Source organism: Chanodichthys erythropterus, chromosome 14, assembly GCF_024489055.1.
Source record: "Chanodichthys erythropterus isolate Z2021 chromosome 14, ASM2448905v1, whole genome shotgun sequence".
NCBI classification, from domain to species: domain Eukaryota; kingdom Metazoa; phylum Chordata; class Actinopteri; order Cypriniformes; family Xenocyprididae; genus Chanodichthys; species Chanodichthys erythropterus.
In genome coordinates, this window is record NC_090234.1 from 24,539,635 (window position 1) to 24,561,221 (window position 21,587).

Genomic DNA, 21,587 nt, shown 5'->3' on the forward strand with positions numbered 1-21,587 from the left:
TTCTATGTCATAAGCAATAATTCCATCACATAAAGCATCTCATTAAACAGAGGAGGGCAGCTGAGGTCAGTAATTTGCCAGCTAGGAATTTTGATTTGATGAATCAGGGCTTTTAAATCTATGGATAGGATTAAGAGGTTGGCAGCACCATCAGAGTGCCAAATCCCAGTCATTGAGAGGACAAATAAAGTTTGATCCACCATGTTGATAGAGGTTTATAAAGCAGACCTCACGCCCTGGTTTGTTTGACTGTTTCGCTTGTCTCGGACTGTTTCCTGAGGTTCACATCATGAGTAAGGTAAATGGTCAAAGACTTTTGCATTTCTTGAGGAAAGCGTAGGTTAGCATTTTGTTAGCCAAATGCTACTTATAGATTACTTAACAGTACTATGAATAAAACCAATACAGTTGTGTGTATGACTTTATTCTCTTGCTTGCAGATTACCTTTTATGAGGACCGAAACTTCCAGGGTCGCTCCTATGAGTGCGACAAAGACTGCCCAGACATGCACCCTCATTTCAGTCGATGCAACTCTATCAGAGTGGAGAGTGGCTGCTGGGTCCTGTATGAAAGACCCAATTACTCTGGTTTCCAGTATGTGCTAACCAGGGGAGAGTATCCTGAATATCAGCACTGGATGGGCTACAATGACACTATTCGCTCATGCCGTACATTTTCCTATGTGAGTAACATGCATGCTAATGATTTCATCTTATTTGTTGTGAGTTCTCATCAATGTTTTTTTTATTATTTTTTTTATTATTGTTAGTACATTATTCCATCTTTGTAGTTTACTGTTCTGCCACACACATCACAAAACTATGTTGCTCTCAGTACCCAAAGTGTGTAAACCTTGTGTTGTTGACTTTAAACTTAAAAACATTGTTTTGCAGAAAAGTGATGGATCCTACCGCATTCGGATCTATGATCGGCCAGATTTCCAAGGTCAGATGATGGAATTCAGTGATGACTGCGAGTCCATTCATGAAAGTTTCCAGTGCCGCAGCGTTCATTCTTGCAATGTCATGGATGGATACTGGACCTTCTATGAGCACCCCAGTTTTAGAGGCCGTCAGTATTTCTTGCGTCCCGGCGAGTATCGCAAGTTCAGCGACTGGGGTGCCGTGTGTGCCACAATCGGCTCCTTCCGCAGAATCACTGATTTTTAGAGTCCGCATTATTAAAATAATTGTGCCTTTTCTGGCATTGACTTGTCAATAAAATGCCACAAAACCATATTCTTTGCAGTGTATGTATTCATGCTGCAGGTGTGTCATTGATCAAATGTGTGTAGATTTCAGGCTATACCTGTATCGCATTTGTGGGGGATGCTTTAATTCCTAAAAGATAAGGGCTACACTTTATTTCAATGGTCCATTTTACTACCTACTGTATAAGAAACTAACTCTCAGAGTATTGTAGACTGTGTTAGGGTTTGGGTAAGTAGAATATGTTGATATGTGGTTTCAAAGTTACTTATAGTCAGTAGATTGTCTCTTTGGTGACCATCAAAATAAATTGTTAGCACACAGTCTACTAATATTCTAATGACTGGTAGTTGACATGTAGTTGCAAAGTTACTTATAGTTAGTAGAATGTCTAAAGTGGACCATCGAAATAAAGTGTTACCAAGATTAGTATTCCTTTATGTTTGCCAATGTAAGTGATTTAAAAATACACTGTAGGCATTACATATCTACATCAATATATATTTAAGGCACTTTGGCTTTTGTAGGAATCAAGCAAGTTATAATATACTATATGGACAGTTGGAAACAACCATTGATTGTGGCAGATTGTAACGACAAACTAAACTTCACTATACTGGCTACCACATACCATGCTGGTTATATTATTAAACATTGACAATTATTTTAATTAAGTAGCCATCCTACATTGGCAAAGTCCTGCAAAAAGTTTGAATAATTGCTGTAATATGCTAGATAGTGAAATAAGTAATGGCAATGGGACTGTCTTTGATCTTACTCAGGGGTGGCTAGTGTCAATCCTAGAGAGCCACAGTCCTGCAGAGTTTAGCTCCAACTCTAACCAAACACACCTGAACAAGATAATCAAGGTCTGAAGAGTTAAGCTACTGGTAGGTGAGTTTTATCAGGGTTGGAGCAAAACTCTTGCGGCTCTCCAGGACAGATCTCTGATCTAATTGTACATATATGGATTCCCTCATGAAACATACATATACTACCACTATCAGCTACACTAAATCATTTCACAATTTCAGAAGCAAAACTATTAAGTGTCAATGAAATGATCTTATTTAAACAATCTCACAATGTGTAATTCTAAAATAAATGCAAACCAACACTATTGTTGTGTTGTTTCCCCAAACCTTTTCAGCAGCTTTCAACAGAGCAGCTTTTGCTGGAAAAACTAATGTTATGAAGGCAATCAAAGTGATTGTTTAGGGTAAAACAGACAGTCATGTTTGCAATATTCCTGTACAGTTTCTGCTGACATGAGTACACTGATTTAAATGACAACATGACCAGTAGTACCATTATCTTCTCAGATATATATATTTATAGTTCCAGCAGCACTTGGCACCTGCTCAGGAAAAATTTTCAAAGCCCCTATAAACATGGGAAAGGTCTGTATGAATAAGAATATTGTATAAGTAATATTGTTCTTCCCTCATTATTTAAATATTGTTTTCTCTAGATTATCTTTTATGAGGACAGGAACTTTGGCGGCCGTTATCATGAGTGCATGAGTGACTGCTCTGACCTACATTCCTACTTCAATCGCTGTCACTCCATCAGAGTGGAAAGTGGTTGCTTCATGGTTTACAACCGAACCAACTTCATGGGACACCAGTACTTTCTAAGAAAGGGCGAGTACCCCGATTACATGCGTACGATGGGAATGAATGATTGCATCAGATCCTGTCGTATGATCCCAATGGTAAAGACTGAAGCTAATCATTATCTAAATTATATCAATGGTCTTGTTTTAATACATTAAAATTAAGCACTCAGCCTTAACTCCTGTTTTTTACCCATTAGCATCGTGGATCCTTCAGAATGAGGCTCTATGAGCACTCTGACATGGGCGGCAGGATGATGGAGCTCATGGATGATTGCCCTAATCTTATGGACCGGTTCAATATGTCTGACTTCCATTCCTGCCATGTGATGGATGGTCACTGGCTTATGTATGAGCAGCCCAACTATATGGGCAGGCACTTTTACCTGAGGCCTGGCGAGTATAGGAGGTACAGTGACTGGGGTGGTATGAGTTCCAGGATGGGCTCTGTCAGACGAATCATGGATCTCTAATGAAAGGAGTCCTTGTGAAATGTCTGCTGTATGCCCTTTTTCACACACTAAATAAAATGGTGTCTGTGCTCAAGTGTATTCAGTTTTGTTCTTGCACCCTCTACCTGGAGGGGTCACTGCCTGATGATGACACTTGCTATAGGCTGCCAGACTACTTTACACTATTCAGAGACTTGAATAAAACTATAGAGACATTTTCCTTCACGAGACATGTGTTGAGTGTTCTCTCTGCTTGTACTGTACATTAAAACTCACTCTTGGTGAATAACTGTTTAACAGATGAAGTGTAGAAAACTTGCTTTTTAATAATATGACAAATGCTGAATACATTATTTATGTAGATTAACATTATAAATAGGATTGTGTATATAATCTAAAGGTGGGGTTTGACTAAGTGTCTACTGAGGAATACACTTAACCCCAGTTTAGGTGAATTAGGCTAAGTGAAGTATAAATTGCTATACTGAAATCTTTAGAAATATATACAGTCAAACCAAAATGTATTCAGACACCTTGAAGATTTCATTCCTTAATACAGTTTATTCACTATAGTTTAAAAAAATGGTAATAAAATATGACAAGTTCTCAGAGTTACATTATGTCAGATAACACTTATGCAAAACATGGTCAGTTCAAAGTGTCTGAATAATTTTTGGTCACAAATTTTTATCAATTTTACTGGTAGTCCACTGTATGAAGAATTTTTGGGTATAATATGTCACAGTTTACTTTATTTTGCTATCGTCACTTACATAAATGAACTATAGTGTCCTCCAAAAAAAAAAAAAGTTATATCTAGTGTCTGAATAATTTTTGGTTTGACTGTATATATATATATATATATATATATATATATATATATATATATATATATATATATATATATATATATATATATATATATATATATTTTAATAAAATAAAACATGCTTAAAATAATATATACTGATTGAAAATATATTCAAATCATAGTATAAATATATATTACATTTTGACATGCACACAAACACACACACACATATATATATATATATATATATATATATATATATATATATATATATATACACACACACACACACACATTATATATGTGTGTGTGTGTGTGTGTGTGTGTGTAATGTATAATTCAGATTTTGATCTCCATATCCATTTACATATATTATATATATCTTCCAAGGGTTTTTTTCCCTCCTAGGACTTTTTTCCCAGTGCTAGCACGCTGGGTTTTTCTCCTAGGGGTTTTTTTCCACCCCTGGGAGTCAGCCGACATTGGCTTAATGTAGCACCATCTTGTATATGTTACATATTACCACGCTTGGTCGTACAGCTTATTTTTAACCACTTCCCTTTTTCTGTGCTTCTAATATGTAAAGCTGCTTTGAACAATTACCAATTGTAAAAGCGCTATATAAATAAATTTGACTTGACTTGACTTAATGTAATCGGAATGTAATATATATTTATAATATAATATATTAATAGATTTTCAATCAGTATATTTTATTTTAAGCAAATGATGAGTAACCCTAACTGCAAAGTATCCATTAGAAACAGTGAAATAAAAATATAGATAAAATGAAATTAAACAATCAATAACATTAAGTATTTAATTAATAAAAATACATACATTTAGCATGTTTATTGTTTTAAGAGACATGCAAATCCCACAAAACTGGCCATTGCAAATCCATAGATTTAAATAAATAAATAGATTTAAAAAAAACATGTCATGTCGTAAATGCAATTTGTAAACAATGTATCATGACTTATTGGATATTTGGTATAGATATTGATTGTTTTTTATGTGATTACAGTCTCATAAAAACTTCAGGCAGAGGTAGATATTAGTATTTATTTTATCATCTATTACATAAAATGGCAGTAGTGACAATATTTTTTAACAAAAGAAGAATTATAACAGCAGAACTTTTTAAAACCAAATGGCAAAAAAGCTTTTTCTTTTTTTCAATTTTAATATGAATGACACACACAGTGTCGGCACTTCGTGTATACTATATATACCAGAGATTGTCCTCAGAATAATAAGCAGTGTCACACACCCATGGTACAACTGCACTGTCAAAAATGGGAAAGGTAAAGCAATGCTGTGAGGAAAGTGAGAAAGATCGTACAAAAATATTGTTTTGTGTTATATTGAAGACATTTTTTTCACATTTTTACTGTAAATTGTGCATGCATATGGACTAAAATGTCTTCTTTTTTCATCTCTTTTTTTAACAGATAATTTTCTATGAAGACAAAAATTTTGGGGGTCATCAATATGAATGCACTGGTGATTGTTCAGATATGCTCTGCTATCTTAATCGCTGTAACTCCATCATGGTGGAGAGTGGATGCTTCATGATCTATGAACAACCACATTACAACGGCCAGCAATTCCTGGTCCGTAAAGGAGAGTACCCAGAGTTCAAAAGCTGGTTGGGCAAAAATGACTCCGTCTGCTCCTGCCGTGTAATTCCCTTGGTAATTATATGCTACTATATGCTTGAGTATTCTACACTGAAAGGAATTACATACTTAATTTTTTTTCACTCAGTCATTCTTTTAAATTTCAGGAAATTGTTTTATGAGAAGACAGTAGCTGATTTACAAACACTTTTTGTTCTTCTGTCTTTCAGACACAGGGATCTTCTCATGAGGTGAAACTTTTTGAGAGAATGGAGTATGGAGGTCAAATGATGGCTCTTGTGGAAGACTGTCCAGATGTGATGGACATGTTCCAAACAAACCACATATTCTCCTGCAAGGTAATTGGTGGAAACTGGCTCTTCTTTGAAAATTCCAACTACAGAGGCAGGATGTACCTCATAAGGCCTGGAGAATACACCAGATTCACTGAATGGGGAGGCACGAGTGCCCGTGTGGGTTCCATCAAACGAATCATGGATTACTAGAATTAACATGCATGCTTAATATGAACTTAATATTTTTAAACCTTCTGTAAAACTTTACTATATTTACTCCATTAGATACTTTATTTTATTACTTGTTCATTTTTTTTATTGTGACATACACTGTTGTAAACACACACCAAACTTAATACAGACTTCAAATACTTGTGTTATTTAGGGCCTGCCATGCTGAGTAACACAAGCAAACATGTTGATTAACAGCTCACGCAGCCTTTACACTTTGAATGCTCTTATATGCTACCTCAAAAATAAATGTTTATAAACTCAGAATTTGTTTATTTTACTTCATATTTGACAAAAATTTCTTTTCTACTTATATAATACATTAGCAGACTAATTAAACAAATAAATCTGCTTATAAATGACTGTAATGTTTTCTTTTGCAAGTATACAGTTTAAAAAGGACAAAAGTTCTTTAAAATAACTCCATGTTCTGCTTTCATGTTAGTTTACTGGTATTTTTTAGTTTTGGTCATGAACAATATTGCAGCTTTCATCCAGACTAACCATCTATTAATCAACCGATTCAGTAAAAGATATTTTGCTCTTGCATTGATTTATTGTGCTGACTGCAGCCAGATTGAAGCTTCTGCTAGCAGGACATGATGGAGTCCTGTGCATTTTGATGAATATGGAAAACCTGCACCAGAGACAAGCCAAACATAATCAGATTGTTTCATTGCCCCCCTGATTGTAGCCCCTATTACTAGATTTATTTGAATGACAATACTTTATGCTGTGCAATCACAGAGCTGCTTCTAGGTTTTATAAAAGACAGTGATAAACTGGATGCCAGTGTTGAGCTGTATAACCCTGCCAGATGCCAACATGGCTATCGGAAAGGTAAGATGGCATCTCTCACTCTCATAGACTAATAGCCTTATAATGGTTTTTAACTCTGTAACATGAAGCCAGTTTACAGCTGCAAGTTCATATTATTGCTAATTTGAATAGTAGAATTATTGTACCCTTTTTCTTTAATAGATCATTTTCTATGAGGACAGGAACTTTCAGGGCCACCATCATGAGTGCAGCAGCGACTGTGCAGACCTGCACCCCTATTTTACCAAATGCAACTCTATCAGGGTAGAGAGTGGGTGCTTCATAGTGTATGATCACCCAAATTATATGGGACAGCAGTACTTCCTGCGGAGGGGCGAGTATTCTGACTGTCAGAGTATGATTGGGTTCAGTAACTGTATTATGTCATGCCGTATGATCCCCATGGTAAGTGATTTTAGGGAAAAAAACATTAAATGATTAAAACATAATCACACACTAGTTCATAAATTCAAATAAATATAATGCTTTTGACTGCTGAAACACACTTTCCACATATTGCTTAGTATATGCCAAATCTGTTTTCTTGTAGTATAATGGTAACTACAGAATGAGGCTATATGACCGGGCTGATATGGGAGGTCAGATGATTGAACTCACAGAAGATTGCCCTAACATCCTGGACCGCTTCCATACATCTGATATCCACTCCTGTCATGTGATGGACGGCCACTGGCTTCTATACGAGCAGCCCAACTACAGGGGACAAATGTATTACCTAGGACCAGGTGAATACAGGAAGTACAGCGACTGGGGAGGAACAGCTCCAAGAATTGGGTCCCTCAGGAGAATAACCACTTTCAACTAGACAACATGAATTGTGCAGCAAAATATGCACTAAATAAATTCTCTTGACTGAAACATCTTCTTGTCTGGTTATTCTGTTACAGTGTTTTAACTTGTATCACAGAAAAAAATAAATAAAATACAATTTTAAAAAAATACTAAGTAATTCAAAATACAATATATATATATATATATATATATATATATATATATATATATATATATATATATATATATATATATACAGTAACTAGTTATTGTAAACTTAATTTCCTTTGCATCAGTGCAAATCTGGTTACCAGACTGGAAAACATTCATTGAAAAAAATCAGTAAAACAAAACTGAGGGCAAACTGTTTCACACAGCTAATGCTTTTGGCAGAACAATGTGTGGCTGAGTCTGGATTTACGGTCCTCATTGTAGTTAAATCTATCACTACCATGACTGTCAAAAAACAAAAGGAGCCCTGTTATTTAAATGCACATTGACCTCAGAGAAATTAGAGGACGTTTTTAATCCACATGCATGTTATCGTGGTACAAAGTAGCTTATCAAATACCACATTACTGGAAAAAAGTGAAAATACAAAGTTGTTTCTCCTCAGCTTTATAATGTGAAGAAGACTGAATAAGAAGACAAAATCAATCAATCAGTTAAGTCATTCTGGATTTAATGAAAGTAAGTGATTAAGTTGTGATTGGGTGGAAATTTCTGATAATATCTCTGATAATCCAATTGGCTACATCAATGCCATGCCATACTATTTTGTAATCAACTTAATACAGGTTTTTACTAATGGAAGATTATTAAGTGTCCTACTTTACTTGAATTTGAGTATGGCTTTGCGATTATGTGGTAATTTTTCTTCCTGGAATACTACCGCTAACAGGTTTGTGAATCATTTGTCATTTTGTGTGACTGATAAAAGCTATTTGCACACATATAGTCAAATGATAGTTTATGATATTACAAGAACATGAAATGATTACTGCTAGTTTGCTTTTTACTGTGCATCCGAGGCCTATTTATAAAAGATATTTTAATTTATTTTCAACATTTGAAAAAAAAATCATTTTTTTTTTCCACTTAAGAAGTTTTACATTTCATTTTACTTTTGCCATCACAAATATTTAGGCTATTTATATCAACATGTAGAAGAGATTTACAAATAATGCACATGCAAGTTACAGAAAATTTGTTGGATAAAATTTGCGCAAATAGAATATTTCTACATTGAAACTGATCAGTTTTGCATGGTGCGGCATCCACAGTTATTGGTGTCAGTAAGATTGTCGTATTGATAATTAAAACAAAACTTTTTGCACATTTTACACACACACACACACACACACACACACACACACACACACACACACACACACACACACACACACACACACACACACACACACACACACACACACACACACACACACACACACACACACGAGTTCCAAAACACCTGCCTGGAAGTTTCTGGTAATCCTGAAGATCTTCATTAGCTGGTTCAGGTAAGTTTAATTAGGGTGGGAGCTAAACTCTTCTGGACAGTGGCCTTCGAAGTTTGACACCCCTGTTCTAGAGCGTGAAATGAAGACAATGCTCACATAAAACTGGTGTTTAATCGTTCCCAAAAGGATTACAACAGGACTTTTTCTCTCTAAATTTCCCTGTAAATTCTCCATGTAATTTCTGATTTTTTTTTTTTCATATGAAAGAATTTATTGGAGAATTCAGTAAAGTATGTCAGTGCTGTTGAAAATCCTGTTGAGAATGGAATCTCAGTAACTCCCTTTGTTGAACAACTTCTTTAATGCAAAAGGGATGTTCCATATTGTTCTGTGTGCATTGTGCTGTGAATGTGTGGGTGCCGTACCAGTCCTTTCCCTCGACCGTGCAAGAGAAAACACCAAACATGTAATTATATATCCTTTTTCAAGTAAAATCCATATTTTGAACCCAATATTGTGCTCTAACAAAAAGGTAAACATGTGCCAGTACCCTGACATATTCCTGTGTTCATTTGAATAACAATACTTTGTTTGTCAAGAGGTAGTATAAAAAGCTTGGGAAGCATATGGAATCTCTCCAACGGAGACCATGGGCAAGGTAGGATTTTTGGCACCACTTTCATGACATTGAATTGCACCTCCCCATATGTATGTTAACCTTTGATGCAGATGGATTACTCTCCTAATCTCGGCGTAAAAATGAAGTGTTGATTTTGTTAATTTTTTCAGATTGTTTTTTACGAGGACAAAAATTTTCAAGGTCGTAGTTATGAGTGCAGCAACGACTGCACAGACCTGCACACTTACTTCAGTCGCTGCAACTCCATTAGAGTAGAGAGTGGCTGTTTCATGATCTATGAGCGTCCAAATTATATGGGCCACCAGTATTTTATGAAACGAGGCGATTATTCTGACTACCAGAGATGGATGGGCTTCAGTAGCTGTATTCGATCCTGTCGCCAGATACCAATGGTGAGGTTCACTGAATGTGCTGCTTTTATGGATATACATTACGGTTTCTTTGACGCCACTGTACTGAGTCATTCCTTTGCATCTTGATGTCAACAGTACAGGGGACCATACAGACTGAGGATCTATGAGAAGGCTGACTATGGAGGTCACATGATGGAATTCATGGATGACTGCCCCTGTGTGTCTGACCGTTTCCACCATCGGCATGTGTACTCCTGTAACGTGATGAATGGCTACTGGATCTTCTATGAATATCCAAACTACAGAGGGAGGCAGTACTTCCTGAAACCCGGGGAATACAGGAGATACCGAGACTGGTGTGCTACCTGCGCCATTGTGGGCTCCTTCAGACGAGTCACCGATTATTAGCCATTCTGCTTGCACTTATTTATATGAACTGTTCATTTCCTGTTTATAAGCATAACTGTTTATAAACATTTAGATTTTTCACTTCTTGTGCCTGGATATAAAAATAAATGAGAATAAAATGATATTTGTAATAATAAAGTACTCTTTTTTTTACTGAATTGTCAGCACTAAATCAGACTATTATAACATAATGCACTGTATTTTTTTTCACCTTTTCGATTTGGGTTTTACATTTTTACACATTTACAAATCTTACAATGATTAAATGATAAAACAATAACAACAAAATATGCATTTATATTAATAAATAGCATATAGAAACACAATTACAGACGCTGGTCATAAAATCTGACGTGAACTAAAGCCACTGCCTAAACATTAATATACAAAAAAAGTTTTATGTCTCTATTGAAAAAAAAAAAAAAAAACATATGCCAGATAATCATCACTTACTTGCACAGATGGAGCATGACAAGTTTTGATTTCAAATGCTTGCACTATGAAGTGAAAATAACACAAATATGAAAGGTGTTTTTAAATAATGAATAATATAATATGAAACATGATTAAATGTTATTTATTTTAATAAAAAGAAATACTACTCTTGCTTGGTTCATTCGAATCTCATCTACCAGGTCAATTGAATTTCTCTCTGCAGGAGCAGCCCAGCTTGTAATGTGCATGTAAGAATTGAGGAAACTGATTTTTCTCTGTTTCCAAATATGTGATAAATATAACTAAAATATTTAGCACATGTTTAAGCAATGACTATAATTGCAAAGAGACTAAAATGTTGTCAAATGCACTGAATTTTGTATGTTTGAATGTGATGAATGCTATACTTACAAGCACTTATTTCCATGGTCCAGACATCATTTTTTACCTTGTTTAAGTATAAAATTACCTTTATAATTCCTGAGGTTAGTTGTCGTCTATTTTGTCTCTTTTGTAAAAAGAGTCGATCTAATAAGAGAAAAACTATCGGCCACATTTTGTCTCTGTCATGTGATATTGAAAGAACATTCGCTCTGGATGTGACTAAAGCTTTGTCTGTACTGTAAAAGACATTGCATGAAAAGCTGCCAGAGATGTATGGATAAAAACTATTGTTTCAGTTTACAGGACCACTTCAGCAGAAGTCATACTGCTTGATCATCAGCTTTTGGCATTTGAATAACAACAAAATGTGTGCCCCTGGTTTTTGTATAAAAACCACAACCAAAGGCCATCAAAGTACAGCTGGTACAGTGATCTGAAGCAACACAATACCACCATGGGCAAGGTAATAGTGCTTGAAATAAGTAGCTTAATACAAATGCTGCAATTTGATAAACCATATTTGATAGAAAGCTTTAGGTTCATATTGCAGCCATATTTGTATTTGCTTAAAACATGATGCAGTTCAGATCTAAAATCAGTGAATATTTGAATCCCATCAACAGATCATCTTCTACGAGGACAGGAACTTCCAGGGCCGCAACTATGAGTGCATGAGTGACTGTTCCGATATCTCCTCATACCTGAGCCGTGTTGGTTCCATCAGGGTGGAGAGCGGTTGTTTCATGGTCTATGAGCGCAATAGCTTCATGGGCAACCAGTTCTTCTTGAGGAGGGGCGAGTACCATGATATGCAGCGCATGATGAGCATGGGCATGATGTTCGACACTATCAGATCTTGCCGCATGATTCCTCCAGTACGTAATTTTTCACTTTGTTGTGCAGTATTAGCAATGCACTATTTCTTTCACAATTTTAACTGTACACTATGCATGCATTGCTGAGAAACTGCTAAGAAACGACTGAGAAACAATAATCTTGCTTTGTTTTACAGTACAGGGGAAACTTCAGGATGAGGATCTATGAGAGGGATAACTTTGGAGGACAGATGTACGAGCTGATGGATGACTGTGAAAGCATCATGGACCGTTTCCATATGTCCGACTGCCAGTCCTGCCATGTGATGGACGGCCACTGGCTCATGTATGAGCAGGCCCACTACAGAGGCAGGATGGTGTACTTTAGGCCTGGGGAGTACAGAAGCTTCAGGGATATGGGATATAGCAACATGAGATTCATGAGCATGAGGCGTATCACTGAAATGTGTTAAATTGCTAGAATGTAGATGCAAATAAAGAGTTATTTTCAGAACTAGCTTTTGTGTCCATTGTTTTATTAGATTAATGAATGGCTAACATTTTAAAAGAGTCATATCATGCATTTTTAAACAATTTACTTTAAAAAAAAAGAATTAAATTAAATCAAGCTCAATTTCAATTAAGATTTGAAAACAATTACCTAGTACATCAACCTAGTTTAATTTAAAATATTATGGTAAATTACGTTTATTTCATGATACCCTCAATAAACCTTTTAGATTGCATTTTATTTTTGGTAATATCGTAGTTTTCCCTATAAACCACAACAAAGCAGAAGAATATATGGACAATAATGAAAAATGTGTGTTACTACTTAGTAGGTATTTTGTTTTGCAATAATCATTTGACCTGTAGGGCGCGCTGACGACTCAAGTGCAGCAGTGCGCATGCCTAAGTGGAGACTCACCCTGCGTTCCATTCGGAAGGGCTCATCCCTATGCCCTAATCCCTTCAGAGGGTTTACCCTCCGGAGTGAGAGCTTCGAAGGGATGAAGGGTGTAGGGGTAAAAAAAAAAACTTCTTTTGGAACGCACTTCAGCGTCATCTTAACGAGACAATCAAGGAGGATAAATTGTGCAAGCTGCGCCTTTTGTTTAACGTTATTATTTATTTATTTATTTATTTTAGGTTTACCGCATGTAGGCTATATTGTATCTATGTATTTGAAACATTTGAATGGACTGATAAATGAGCTGTAAAGTATTTTTTTTAAGTACAATGTCATTTTGACCATAATAATGTAGCAAATCTAACTCGTATAAATATTACAGAAGTACAGAAAAATATTATACATACCTGTATAGTTAAAATCCGAACTCCTAACCTCATGTACCCATTCTGTGATGTCAAACAACTTCACTGTGCAAAGGATCATGGGGGCCCGAAGTGTCCATCAGTTGTTCCCTTCGAAATCCTTCATTCCGAAGGGCCCTTGAAGTGGCCAGTTTTGAGCACTTTGGTTTGGAACGACCCTTCAATATGGCGGACATGATTATTTTCACTCCGAAGTGCCCTTCGGAGGGCAATATATCCCGTTTGGAACGCACCGAGAGTTGATAAAAACCAAGCGGCAACCTCCCCCAGTTTCTTGTGAAGCCAATACGGAAGTAACTTAAACTGCGATTCATCGACTTGCCGCTAGGGACAGGCTGCAAAAGGGAGCAGAATCACATTGACCATCATGTTAAAACAGCCAAGTTTAGAGCAGAAAAAAAAATGTTTACACTCTGGTTCACATTATGTTTTGGTCTATACTGCTAATTTTGCCCTTCATGACAACTCTGAGGGGGGTGCATTTTTTTTATAACTCATCCGTTTAAATTATATTAAGCCTTAAAGTTCTGCATAATTAAGGGCGTGGTCACTTGAGTGACTGGTATGCCGCTGCTGTCTGTGAGCCGTCATGTTACCTCAGCAGCTCATTTCAGCCACTGAATTTGGCATCTCAGTCGTATTTGTGCTTTTTTCTGGATTATTTTATACAATATGGCTTGCTGCATACTTGAGACAGATGTCAGTCTGTGTACATGTGCTCGCATGCGGAACACACGTTGTTGGATCGTCGTGGCATTGGCTAAAAGTTTTGTTCCTGAGATTTACAACAATGACATTACCAGGAGGATATACAACTCCGACAGCACTGCTTGGATACTAGACTAAAACTGCTGCACTATTTTGAAAAATTATACTTTGGACACGTGCTCATTAGTTTGAGAGAACGTTTGAAAGTTATACAGATATCTGGTACGTTACCTATATATGTACGTATAGAGTTTTACATTATAAACGATGTTTTATGTTTTGAAATGGACATTACCAAGTGCAGCGGATTGGATTCATCTCGCGATCTCTATTTCATTATAAAGGTATGAAATCCCATTTGATTTGTGTTATTTGCACACCCCACACAAATTAATTAGCCTACTGGTGTTAGAGCATCTATAACGTTATCTTAAAATCACCGTAGATTGACAGTAAACCTTTAGTACTTTCTAATGATATTGTTATCTTTATTAATATTTTAGATAGTATCTAAGATAGATATGCTAGGCGGGCGTGGTTTCAGCAACAAGTCGCATGGGCTCCAACTATGTCCCGACTCTTTGCCCATTTTCAGTTATCCGTGAGTGACGTGTGGTCACGTGCAACTAAGATGGCCGCGGCCTCATTTTTGCATCAAAACTGCTGTTCAGAACTCTATGGGTGACGTCACGGACACTACGTCCATATTTTTTTACAGTCTATGATAAAAACGAATAGAAGCTGAAGCAAAGGTGGAATCTATATTTTAGATTATAATGTTTAAATTGTTGTTTTGTTAAGATAAAAGTCAATTTACAACAGAGGTTCTAGTTCATTGTGACTTTCTCAACTAACGTTAACTATGAGGTGAGTTTTCTCTGAGTACGTTCTGCACGTGTCTGGTAGATTTGGTACGAAGATATGATGATTTTTATCCAATGTTTAATGACTATAAAATTCATAAAAGCATTATGAGTCTTGAATATTTAAAATATTTAAATATTTATTGAGGGTTAGTGCAATTTCAGTCCACTGGCATGGAAAAAGGCGCTCAAGACGCTAGAGGTTTCCCAGCGGGCACCTTGATATCACTTGATATCAATTTGACATCAAATGTCAAGACTTGATCAAGATGCTGTATAACATCATTTTAAGGTCATTTTGGACAGCAGTTTCTTCCAGTGGTAACTGGGTGAAAAGAGGAAGTTAATAACTACACTGAAAGTGGATTAATGTATATGCAGGCCAATATGTTTGACATTCAGTTTACATCAAATCATTGTCATGGTTTAGATGTCAAATTGAAGTCATATGTGACCCTGGACCACAAAACCAGTCATAAGGGTCAATTTTTTGAAATTGAGATTTATACATCATCTGAAAGCTGAATAAATAAGCTTTCCATTGATGTATGGTTTCTTAGGATAGGACTATTTGAAAATCTGGAATCTAAGGGTGCAAAAAATCGCCTTTAAAGTTGTTCAAATGAAGTCCTTAGCAATGCATATCCAATGATTTGTGTGTTTGTTGATATTTATTGCATAATATGAATTCTTTGTCCTGATTAAATTTAAAGGATTGGTTCACTTTCAAATGAAAATTACTCCAAGCTTTACTCACCCTCAAGCCAACCTAGGTGTATGTGACTTTCTTCTTTCTGATGAACACAATTGGAGATATATTAATAAGTATCCTGATGCATCCGAACTTTATAATGGCAGGGAACAGGGGTCACGAGTATGAGCTGAAGAAAGTGCTTCTTAAGCGAAGCAATGCGTTTGTCTAAAAAAAAAAAAACCATCCATATTTACCAAGTTATAAAGTAAAATATCTAGCTTCTGCCAGACAACCTTCCATATTCTACTTACAAAGTGTAAAACTCTCGAAGTGTAAAACTCTGTTACATGATTTCAATGACAGTCGGTTTTTCTAGGTTACAACATCTCAATGACAGTCGTTTTCAGTGTCAGTCAGTTTTGTTCCTTTTTTTCATGAGATTTCAAAGATAGTCAGTTTTGTTACGTTACAAAATTTAAATGATTTTGCTGGTTTTGCTGGCTTATGAGATTTCAATGACGGTCAGTTTTGCTTGCTTATGAGATTTCAATGACAGTCGGTTTTGTCATCATTGTCTGCATTGATTTCAATGACGGTAGGTTTTGCTGTCTTCCGAGATTTTAATGATGGTCGGTTTTGCTGGCTCATGAGATTTCAATGATGGTCGGTTTTTTCATCATTGTCGTCATTGATTTCAATGAGGGTTGTTTTTAGTGTCAGGCAGTTTTGTTCTGTTATGAGATTTCAAAGATGGTCGGTTTTGTTCCTTTGTTCTTTTTACGAGATTTCAAAGACAGATGTTTGTTTTGCTGGCTCATGAGATTTCGATGACAGTCAGTTTTGTTCTGTTATGAAATTTTAATGTTGGTCGGCTTTGTTCCGTCACGAGATTTCAATGACGATCAGTTTTATTCGGTTACAAGATTTCAATGAAGTATGTTTTGTTCGGTTACCAAATCTCAATGATAGTCAGTTTTGTTCCTTTACGAGATTTCATTGACAGTTGGTTTTCATTGTCAGTCAGTTTTGTTCAGCTACAAGATTTTGTTCTTTTATGAGATTTTAATGGCAGTTGTTTTTGTTTCCATTACGAGATTTCAAAGAGGGTCAGTTTTGAAATTTCATTGACAGTCAGTTTTATTCTGTGACGAGATCTCAGTGATGGATTTATTTTTTATTTTTTTCAAAATCTTAAGTAGAGAACCATACAGATAAACCTTTCTCCCCGACCTTAAGAGGCGCACTAGCAAAGGATGTTAGAGACTGTCTACTGGTCTTAAAGCCCAAAGTATAGTTCACGTTATAGTTCACGTATGCGGGGGTCAGCGTACAGAGTGTGCAACACAAATTTTGTCATCAGAGGAGTATGCGCACTGTCAATTTTTTTGTAACCATGCTTACTTGTGTGCACAGGTCGCACATGCACAATTAGTTTATCCACAAGGTGGCAACTGTGCCCTGGGCGTCGATTCAAGGTAGTCAAAGAAAAACTGCATAAACAGAACAGGCCTAAGACTGTGCGAAGAGGTTAGAAAGTACTCTCATTTGTTTAACTTTAGCATGAAAGAATACAAAGATGTTTACATGGGTTGTAACTCGTGGTGAGAAATTGCTCAAAACTGCACCTGCATCAAACGCCTGTGTATGCGTACAAGTCGAATGAAGTATACTTTCCAAGACTGTGCATTCGACTGTAAAAAAAACAAAACAAATTATATCCAGGGCTTTAGCCTCCTTGTTAGTGTGCCCGCTTATGCCGGAGGTCCCACTCGGAGGGGGTGCGAGTAGAATCCAGAGGGTTTATATAGAGCAAATGTTAATCTCTGAACATATATTTTTTGTAAAATGTGTTGTGAAAATACACTTCTGGTGATGCATGGATTAGTGTTTTATTATTATTATTCTATTTATCGATTTTTATTTTATTATTTTTTTGTGTGTTTTCATGCACCTTTGGTGAAAGTTTTTGTTCTGACCAGCAGGGGTCACCAGTGTGTAGTGTTTCAAATGCTTTGAAACAGTGAATAATTTTAGCTATATTTTGCTATATCTGCTAGACCAGGTTCAACCATGCTTAGCTTCAGTGGGTGTGCAGGTGAAAGCTTCCGGTTGACCACTGCAGGGCTTCTCAAGCATCTTTCCAACTATAGACCCCCTTATGTAGAAATATAAATCTCAACAATGGTGACATACTTCATGCCACAATGCCACAATTCTATAACAGACTATTATTAAGTTGAAATTAACTGCATTACATCTACATGATCAAACAAACAAACAAACAAAAAACACTAGGATTAGACCACTAGATGATGACATCCTCTTCATCATCAAGTTATCAGCATCACCTGACCACATTTCCCATGCTAATTTTGCCACAGCTAACACAATTTCAGCAGCAAGAAAAAAACTAACACTAAAGATATGTTTACATGACAAAGATGTACTAAAAACAGAAAAGTTTTTTCTTTGTACAGATGACAATGTTATTAAAAATTCTTTATTGGGCTGTCTTTGACATTAATATTGACTTTGATTCAACTGGACTGTGAGACCACATGCCTGTTGATTGCAGGGACGATTTCACAGTGACAAGAGATCTCACTTTCGTGGCATGTTTGTGGCTGCCAAGTTTTAATTAAAGAAGCACCCAACATCCGGTATAGATGACGCTTACTCATTCTCATTGGCTATCGCTGGTATCACATCAGAGGCAGCCCGATCAAGAGTCGTAAATATCAAGCATGTTTGATCTTTATGATTTGAAATCGAGGACGATCGGGATCAGTTAAATAATCTCAATGACACCACACAATAGAGGATTTTTTGGAAAAAAAATTATTTGCGGGGTGCAAATCGGGCTCAAAATTGGGCTTCAAATCTTCAAGTGTGTGGCCACACAATGAGCATACACATTTGAAAAATAAATATGATTTATTTTGAATAACATTTTTTTCTCCAGATATTTAATTGATTCCTACTTGAAAATGATCATCTTGCAATAAAAGCCAACTAATTACAGAAAAGGGGCTTTCTCGTTGCTAGGTAAGACGATCTGTTATACATTTTTGCATATGCCACTTGAAAGTCTTAATATGATTGTCTTTTAATAGGTGTAACCATACATGTGCCATGATTCAGTTCAATAGACAATATTGTGTTCATGATTCAGTACTCTCATGACACTTTAAACAAAAAATTGCTTTTTTTTTGCTTCTGAAACAAACAAATCAATTTATTTATTTATTTTTTGTGTAAAATTTAACAAAGTATTGTTCATTAAAGCGCAAGAAAAAAAAAGTACCTCTGTACCTGTGATGATTTAAACCTATGTTTACTACTCCCTCTGGTGTTCAAACATTTTGCTGGACTTGGAAAAAACCTTTTTTCTTATCAACAGTGGAAATGTCAAAAAAAAAAAAAAAAAAAATTGCATAAAATGTATGCATTATTATACATCTTTTCAGTGATATATTTAATTTCAAATGGGAAGATGTGTTTTTGATGTGGCAATCCACCAAATATTTTATGCAATAATACTTTTCTTAATGGCATTCCCAAATAGGAGTTAAAGAATATGCTAGTGTTGAAAGCTTTTTATATTGACAGACCATGTTTTAAAACTGGTACTTCCATTTGGTTGATGGGTTGTGTCATTGTGAAGGACACTGTCTTGTGAACTATGAAACAAATAAAAATGATCCAGCAAAAACAGTCAAAAGGAGAGGTGAAAAGGAAGATGTTTTAATTGGTGTGTTTATGTGTAATTCCTGATGGAATGACATCAAATTTAGAAATAGTGCAAATAGATTTTATAAATAATTGTTTACAGATACATACAGAATGGATTGAGATTTTTTTATAATGTACAGGAAGAAAAACAAATCTATAATTTTTATTCATTGTCCAATTGTCTTTTTATTTTTTTATTTTAGTGGTGGATAGTTTTACTGTCTTCTAAAGACCTATCTATTCAGTGTTTATCTATTTCAGCATTAAAGCAGAACTAAGTCACTTTTTTTACCTTCATAAATAGTCCTTACGATGGTTAAATTACTTGTAGTGGTGTGTTTGAGGTGTGCGCTAACCCCCTCTGGCACGTCTACGCCAGAAAACAGCACTTGCAAGTTGAGCTGCGCCGACCCGACACAATCTTGTCTCATGTTCACGTTCACGCGAGAGTGACAAAATGCTTTACGGTAATTCAAAAACAATGTATATATTATGACTTTATAAGACAATTTCGAAAATTACCCACCTCCATCGAGATTTCTTGTACTGTATTTGCAAGACTACTGCACTGGTGAGCGTTGTATTCGTTGTAGTCCAGAGCTGCGCTTGGAGTATTTACGACAGTGTGATTCACTGAAGGAACCTGTAGGGGGAGCTTCACAAATCTTACTGAGTTCCGCTTTAAAGAGTTCACACTGTTTATTTTGTGTGCTTTTCTACAATATGGTCACAGTGGTGACCTCATCTGCACATAAACTTAGTGGATGAAACTGATGGACATGATTCATTTATGGTTAAAGTTACCTATAAATGTCTTATGACATGTCGGCAGTAGAGACTATTGTAGAGATTTGTATCAGTAGAGACTTTCAGTACAGACCTGAGCAAAGTTAGAATGTTTGTTGATGAGTATAGAAGTCACTAGAGACTAGTTTTCTTATGAGAGTGTGTTTGACGGGTGGAGGCTTTTGGCGAGGAACAGGCAAGAGGTCAGTACCAGGTGAAGACTTTTGGTGTTCTTTTCTATTAAGTTACATATACAAAAAACAATACATGACTGCACTGATTTTTACTGTCAGTGACAGTAATAGCCCCCATGGCTCCTTTAATCGGACAGCTTTCTGTGTTTCCATTTATCCAACGTTTTCATGTTCCTCTGAATCTTGTCCTTGTGTTTTTCATTTTGTCATGGAGTTGCTGCTTTGGATGTGTTCCTGTGGAGAGTGCTGTAAATAATACAGTATTTCTTTTCATAAACTCTGCTTTATTTGAGAATAAATTAGAAATGAGAACAGGTTGTTTTACCAACATTTACTTTACAAAAATGATTTGCAGTTTCTAGACATCAACTATATGCAGAGTCAAAGTACATTCTGACAAAACATAAGAAGAATGGTAAAATACAATAAATAGTTACAGCTTTGTATTCAGTAAATAGGACAGAAACTAATATCTACTATTCCTTAAAACACAACTGATGTCAAAATATTCTTAAAGTCCCAGTGAACCGGAAGTTGCAAACGACTTTTCTCCATTGTTGTGACGCATTTCCAAGTTTTTGATTAAATATTACGAAGCCAAACAAATTTTTTTTGTGTTTCGATTGACTTGCAGGGATGAATTATTCACCACAAAATTAGCAATTTCAACTAACAAAATAAATAAGGTCAATTTTGATTTTACGTGTACTTTAAAGTATTTGAACCAACTGCCCCGTTTTTTTTTTTAAAAACTGATTGGCATCTGGAATTGCAGCAGGAGGATCATATAGCCTAAATAAATTTAAATGTACACATTTGGGTCACATCTTAAAAACATGTTTATTTTATTTTATATTCCAATATTAATGTCAGAAAAGAGAAGGTTTATTGTATAGTTTCTTTCATTCCAAATCTTCTTGCCTTTCATTT

At 35.7% G+C, this 21,587-nt stretch overlaps 6 protein-coding genes across 9 annotated transcripts; all 6 read left to right on the forward strand.

Annotated features, from left to right (window-relative positions):
• Positions 1-308: 308 nt before the first annotated feature.
• Positions 309-1,192, forward strand: LOC137036462 (gamma-crystallin M2-like). Its single transcript, XM_067410645.1, has 2 exons — positions 309-683; positions 895-1,192. The coding sequence occupies exons 1-2, from the start codon at positions 390-392 to the stop codon at positions 1,168-1,170; spliced, it is 570 nt and encodes a 189-aa protein (XP_067266746.1). The 5' UTR covers positions 309-389; the 3' UTR covers positions 1,171-1,192.
• Positions 1,193-2,503: 1,311 nt separating this feature from the next.
• On the forward strand, positions 2,504-3,297 carry crygm7 (crystallin, gamma M7). Of its 2 annotated transcripts, XM_067410646.1 has the most exons (4): positions 2,504-2,513; positions 2,590-2,609; positions 2,681-2,923; positions 3,025-3,297. In XM_067410646.1, exons 1-4 carry the CDS (start codon positions 2,504-2,506, stop codon positions 3,295-3,297), a joined length of 546 nt encoding a protein of 181 aa, XP_067266747.1. The 2 variants fall into 2 exon arrangements, with proteins under 2 accessions (XP_067266747.1, XP_067266748.1); XM_067410647.1 differs by lacking the exon at positions 2,504-2,513 and having other exon boundaries at positions 2,586-2,609.
• A 2,088-nt stretch (positions 3,298-5,385) lies between these two features.
• Positions 5,386-6,215, forward strand: si:dkey-57a22.14 (gamma-crystallin S-1). 2 transcript variants are annotated; one of them, XM_067408962.1, is made up of 3 exons: positions 5,386-5,394; positions 5,542-5,784; positions 5,940-6,215. In XM_067408962.1, the coding sequence occupies exons 1-3, from the start codon at positions 5,386-5,388 to the stop codon at positions 6,213-6,215; spliced, it is 528 nt and encodes a 175-aa protein (XP_067265063.1). The 2 variants fall into 2 exon arrangements, with proteins under 2 accessions (XP_067265063.1, XP_067265064.1); XM_067408963.1 differs by having other exon boundaries at positions 5,946-6,215.
• An 837-nt stretch (positions 6,216-7,052) lies between these two features.
• Positions 7,053-7,881, forward strand: crygm6 (crystallin, gamma M6). Its single transcript, XM_067408964.1, has 3 exons — positions 7,053-7,076; positions 7,218-7,460; positions 7,606-7,881. Exons 1-3 carry the CDS (start codon positions 7,062-7,064, stop codon positions 7,879-7,881), a joined length of 534 nt encoding a protein of 177 aa, XP_067265065.1. The 5' UTR covers positions 7,053-7,061.
• Positions 7,882-9,947: 2,066 nt separating this feature from the next.
• Positions 9,948-10,711, forward strand: LOC137035382 (gamma-crystallin M2-like). 2 transcript variants are annotated; one of them, XM_067408612.1, is made up of 3 exons: positions 9,948-9,968; positions 10,100-10,342; positions 10,439-10,711. In XM_067408612.1, exons 1-3 carry the CDS (start codon positions 9,960-9,962, stop codon positions 10,709-10,711), a joined length of 525 nt encoding a protein of 174 aa, XP_067264713.1. In that variant the 5' UTR covers positions 9,948-9,959. The 2 variants fall into 2 exon arrangements, with proteins under 2 accessions (XP_067264713.1, XP_067264712.1); XM_067408611.1 differs by having other exon boundaries at positions 9,960-9,968; positions 10,100-10,347; positions 10,444-10,711.
• Positions 10,712-11,984: 1,273 nt separating this feature from the next.
• Positions 11,985-12,818, forward strand: zgc:153846 (uncharacterized protein LOC767711 homolog). The gene is made up of 3 exons (XM_067408610.1): positions 11,985-11,993; positions 12,154-12,405; positions 12,543-12,818. Exons 1-3 carry the CDS (start codon positions 11,985-11,987, stop codon positions 12,816-12,818), a joined length of 537 nt encoding a protein of 178 aa, XP_067264711.1.
• Positions 12,819-21,587: the final 8,769 nt, after the last annotated feature.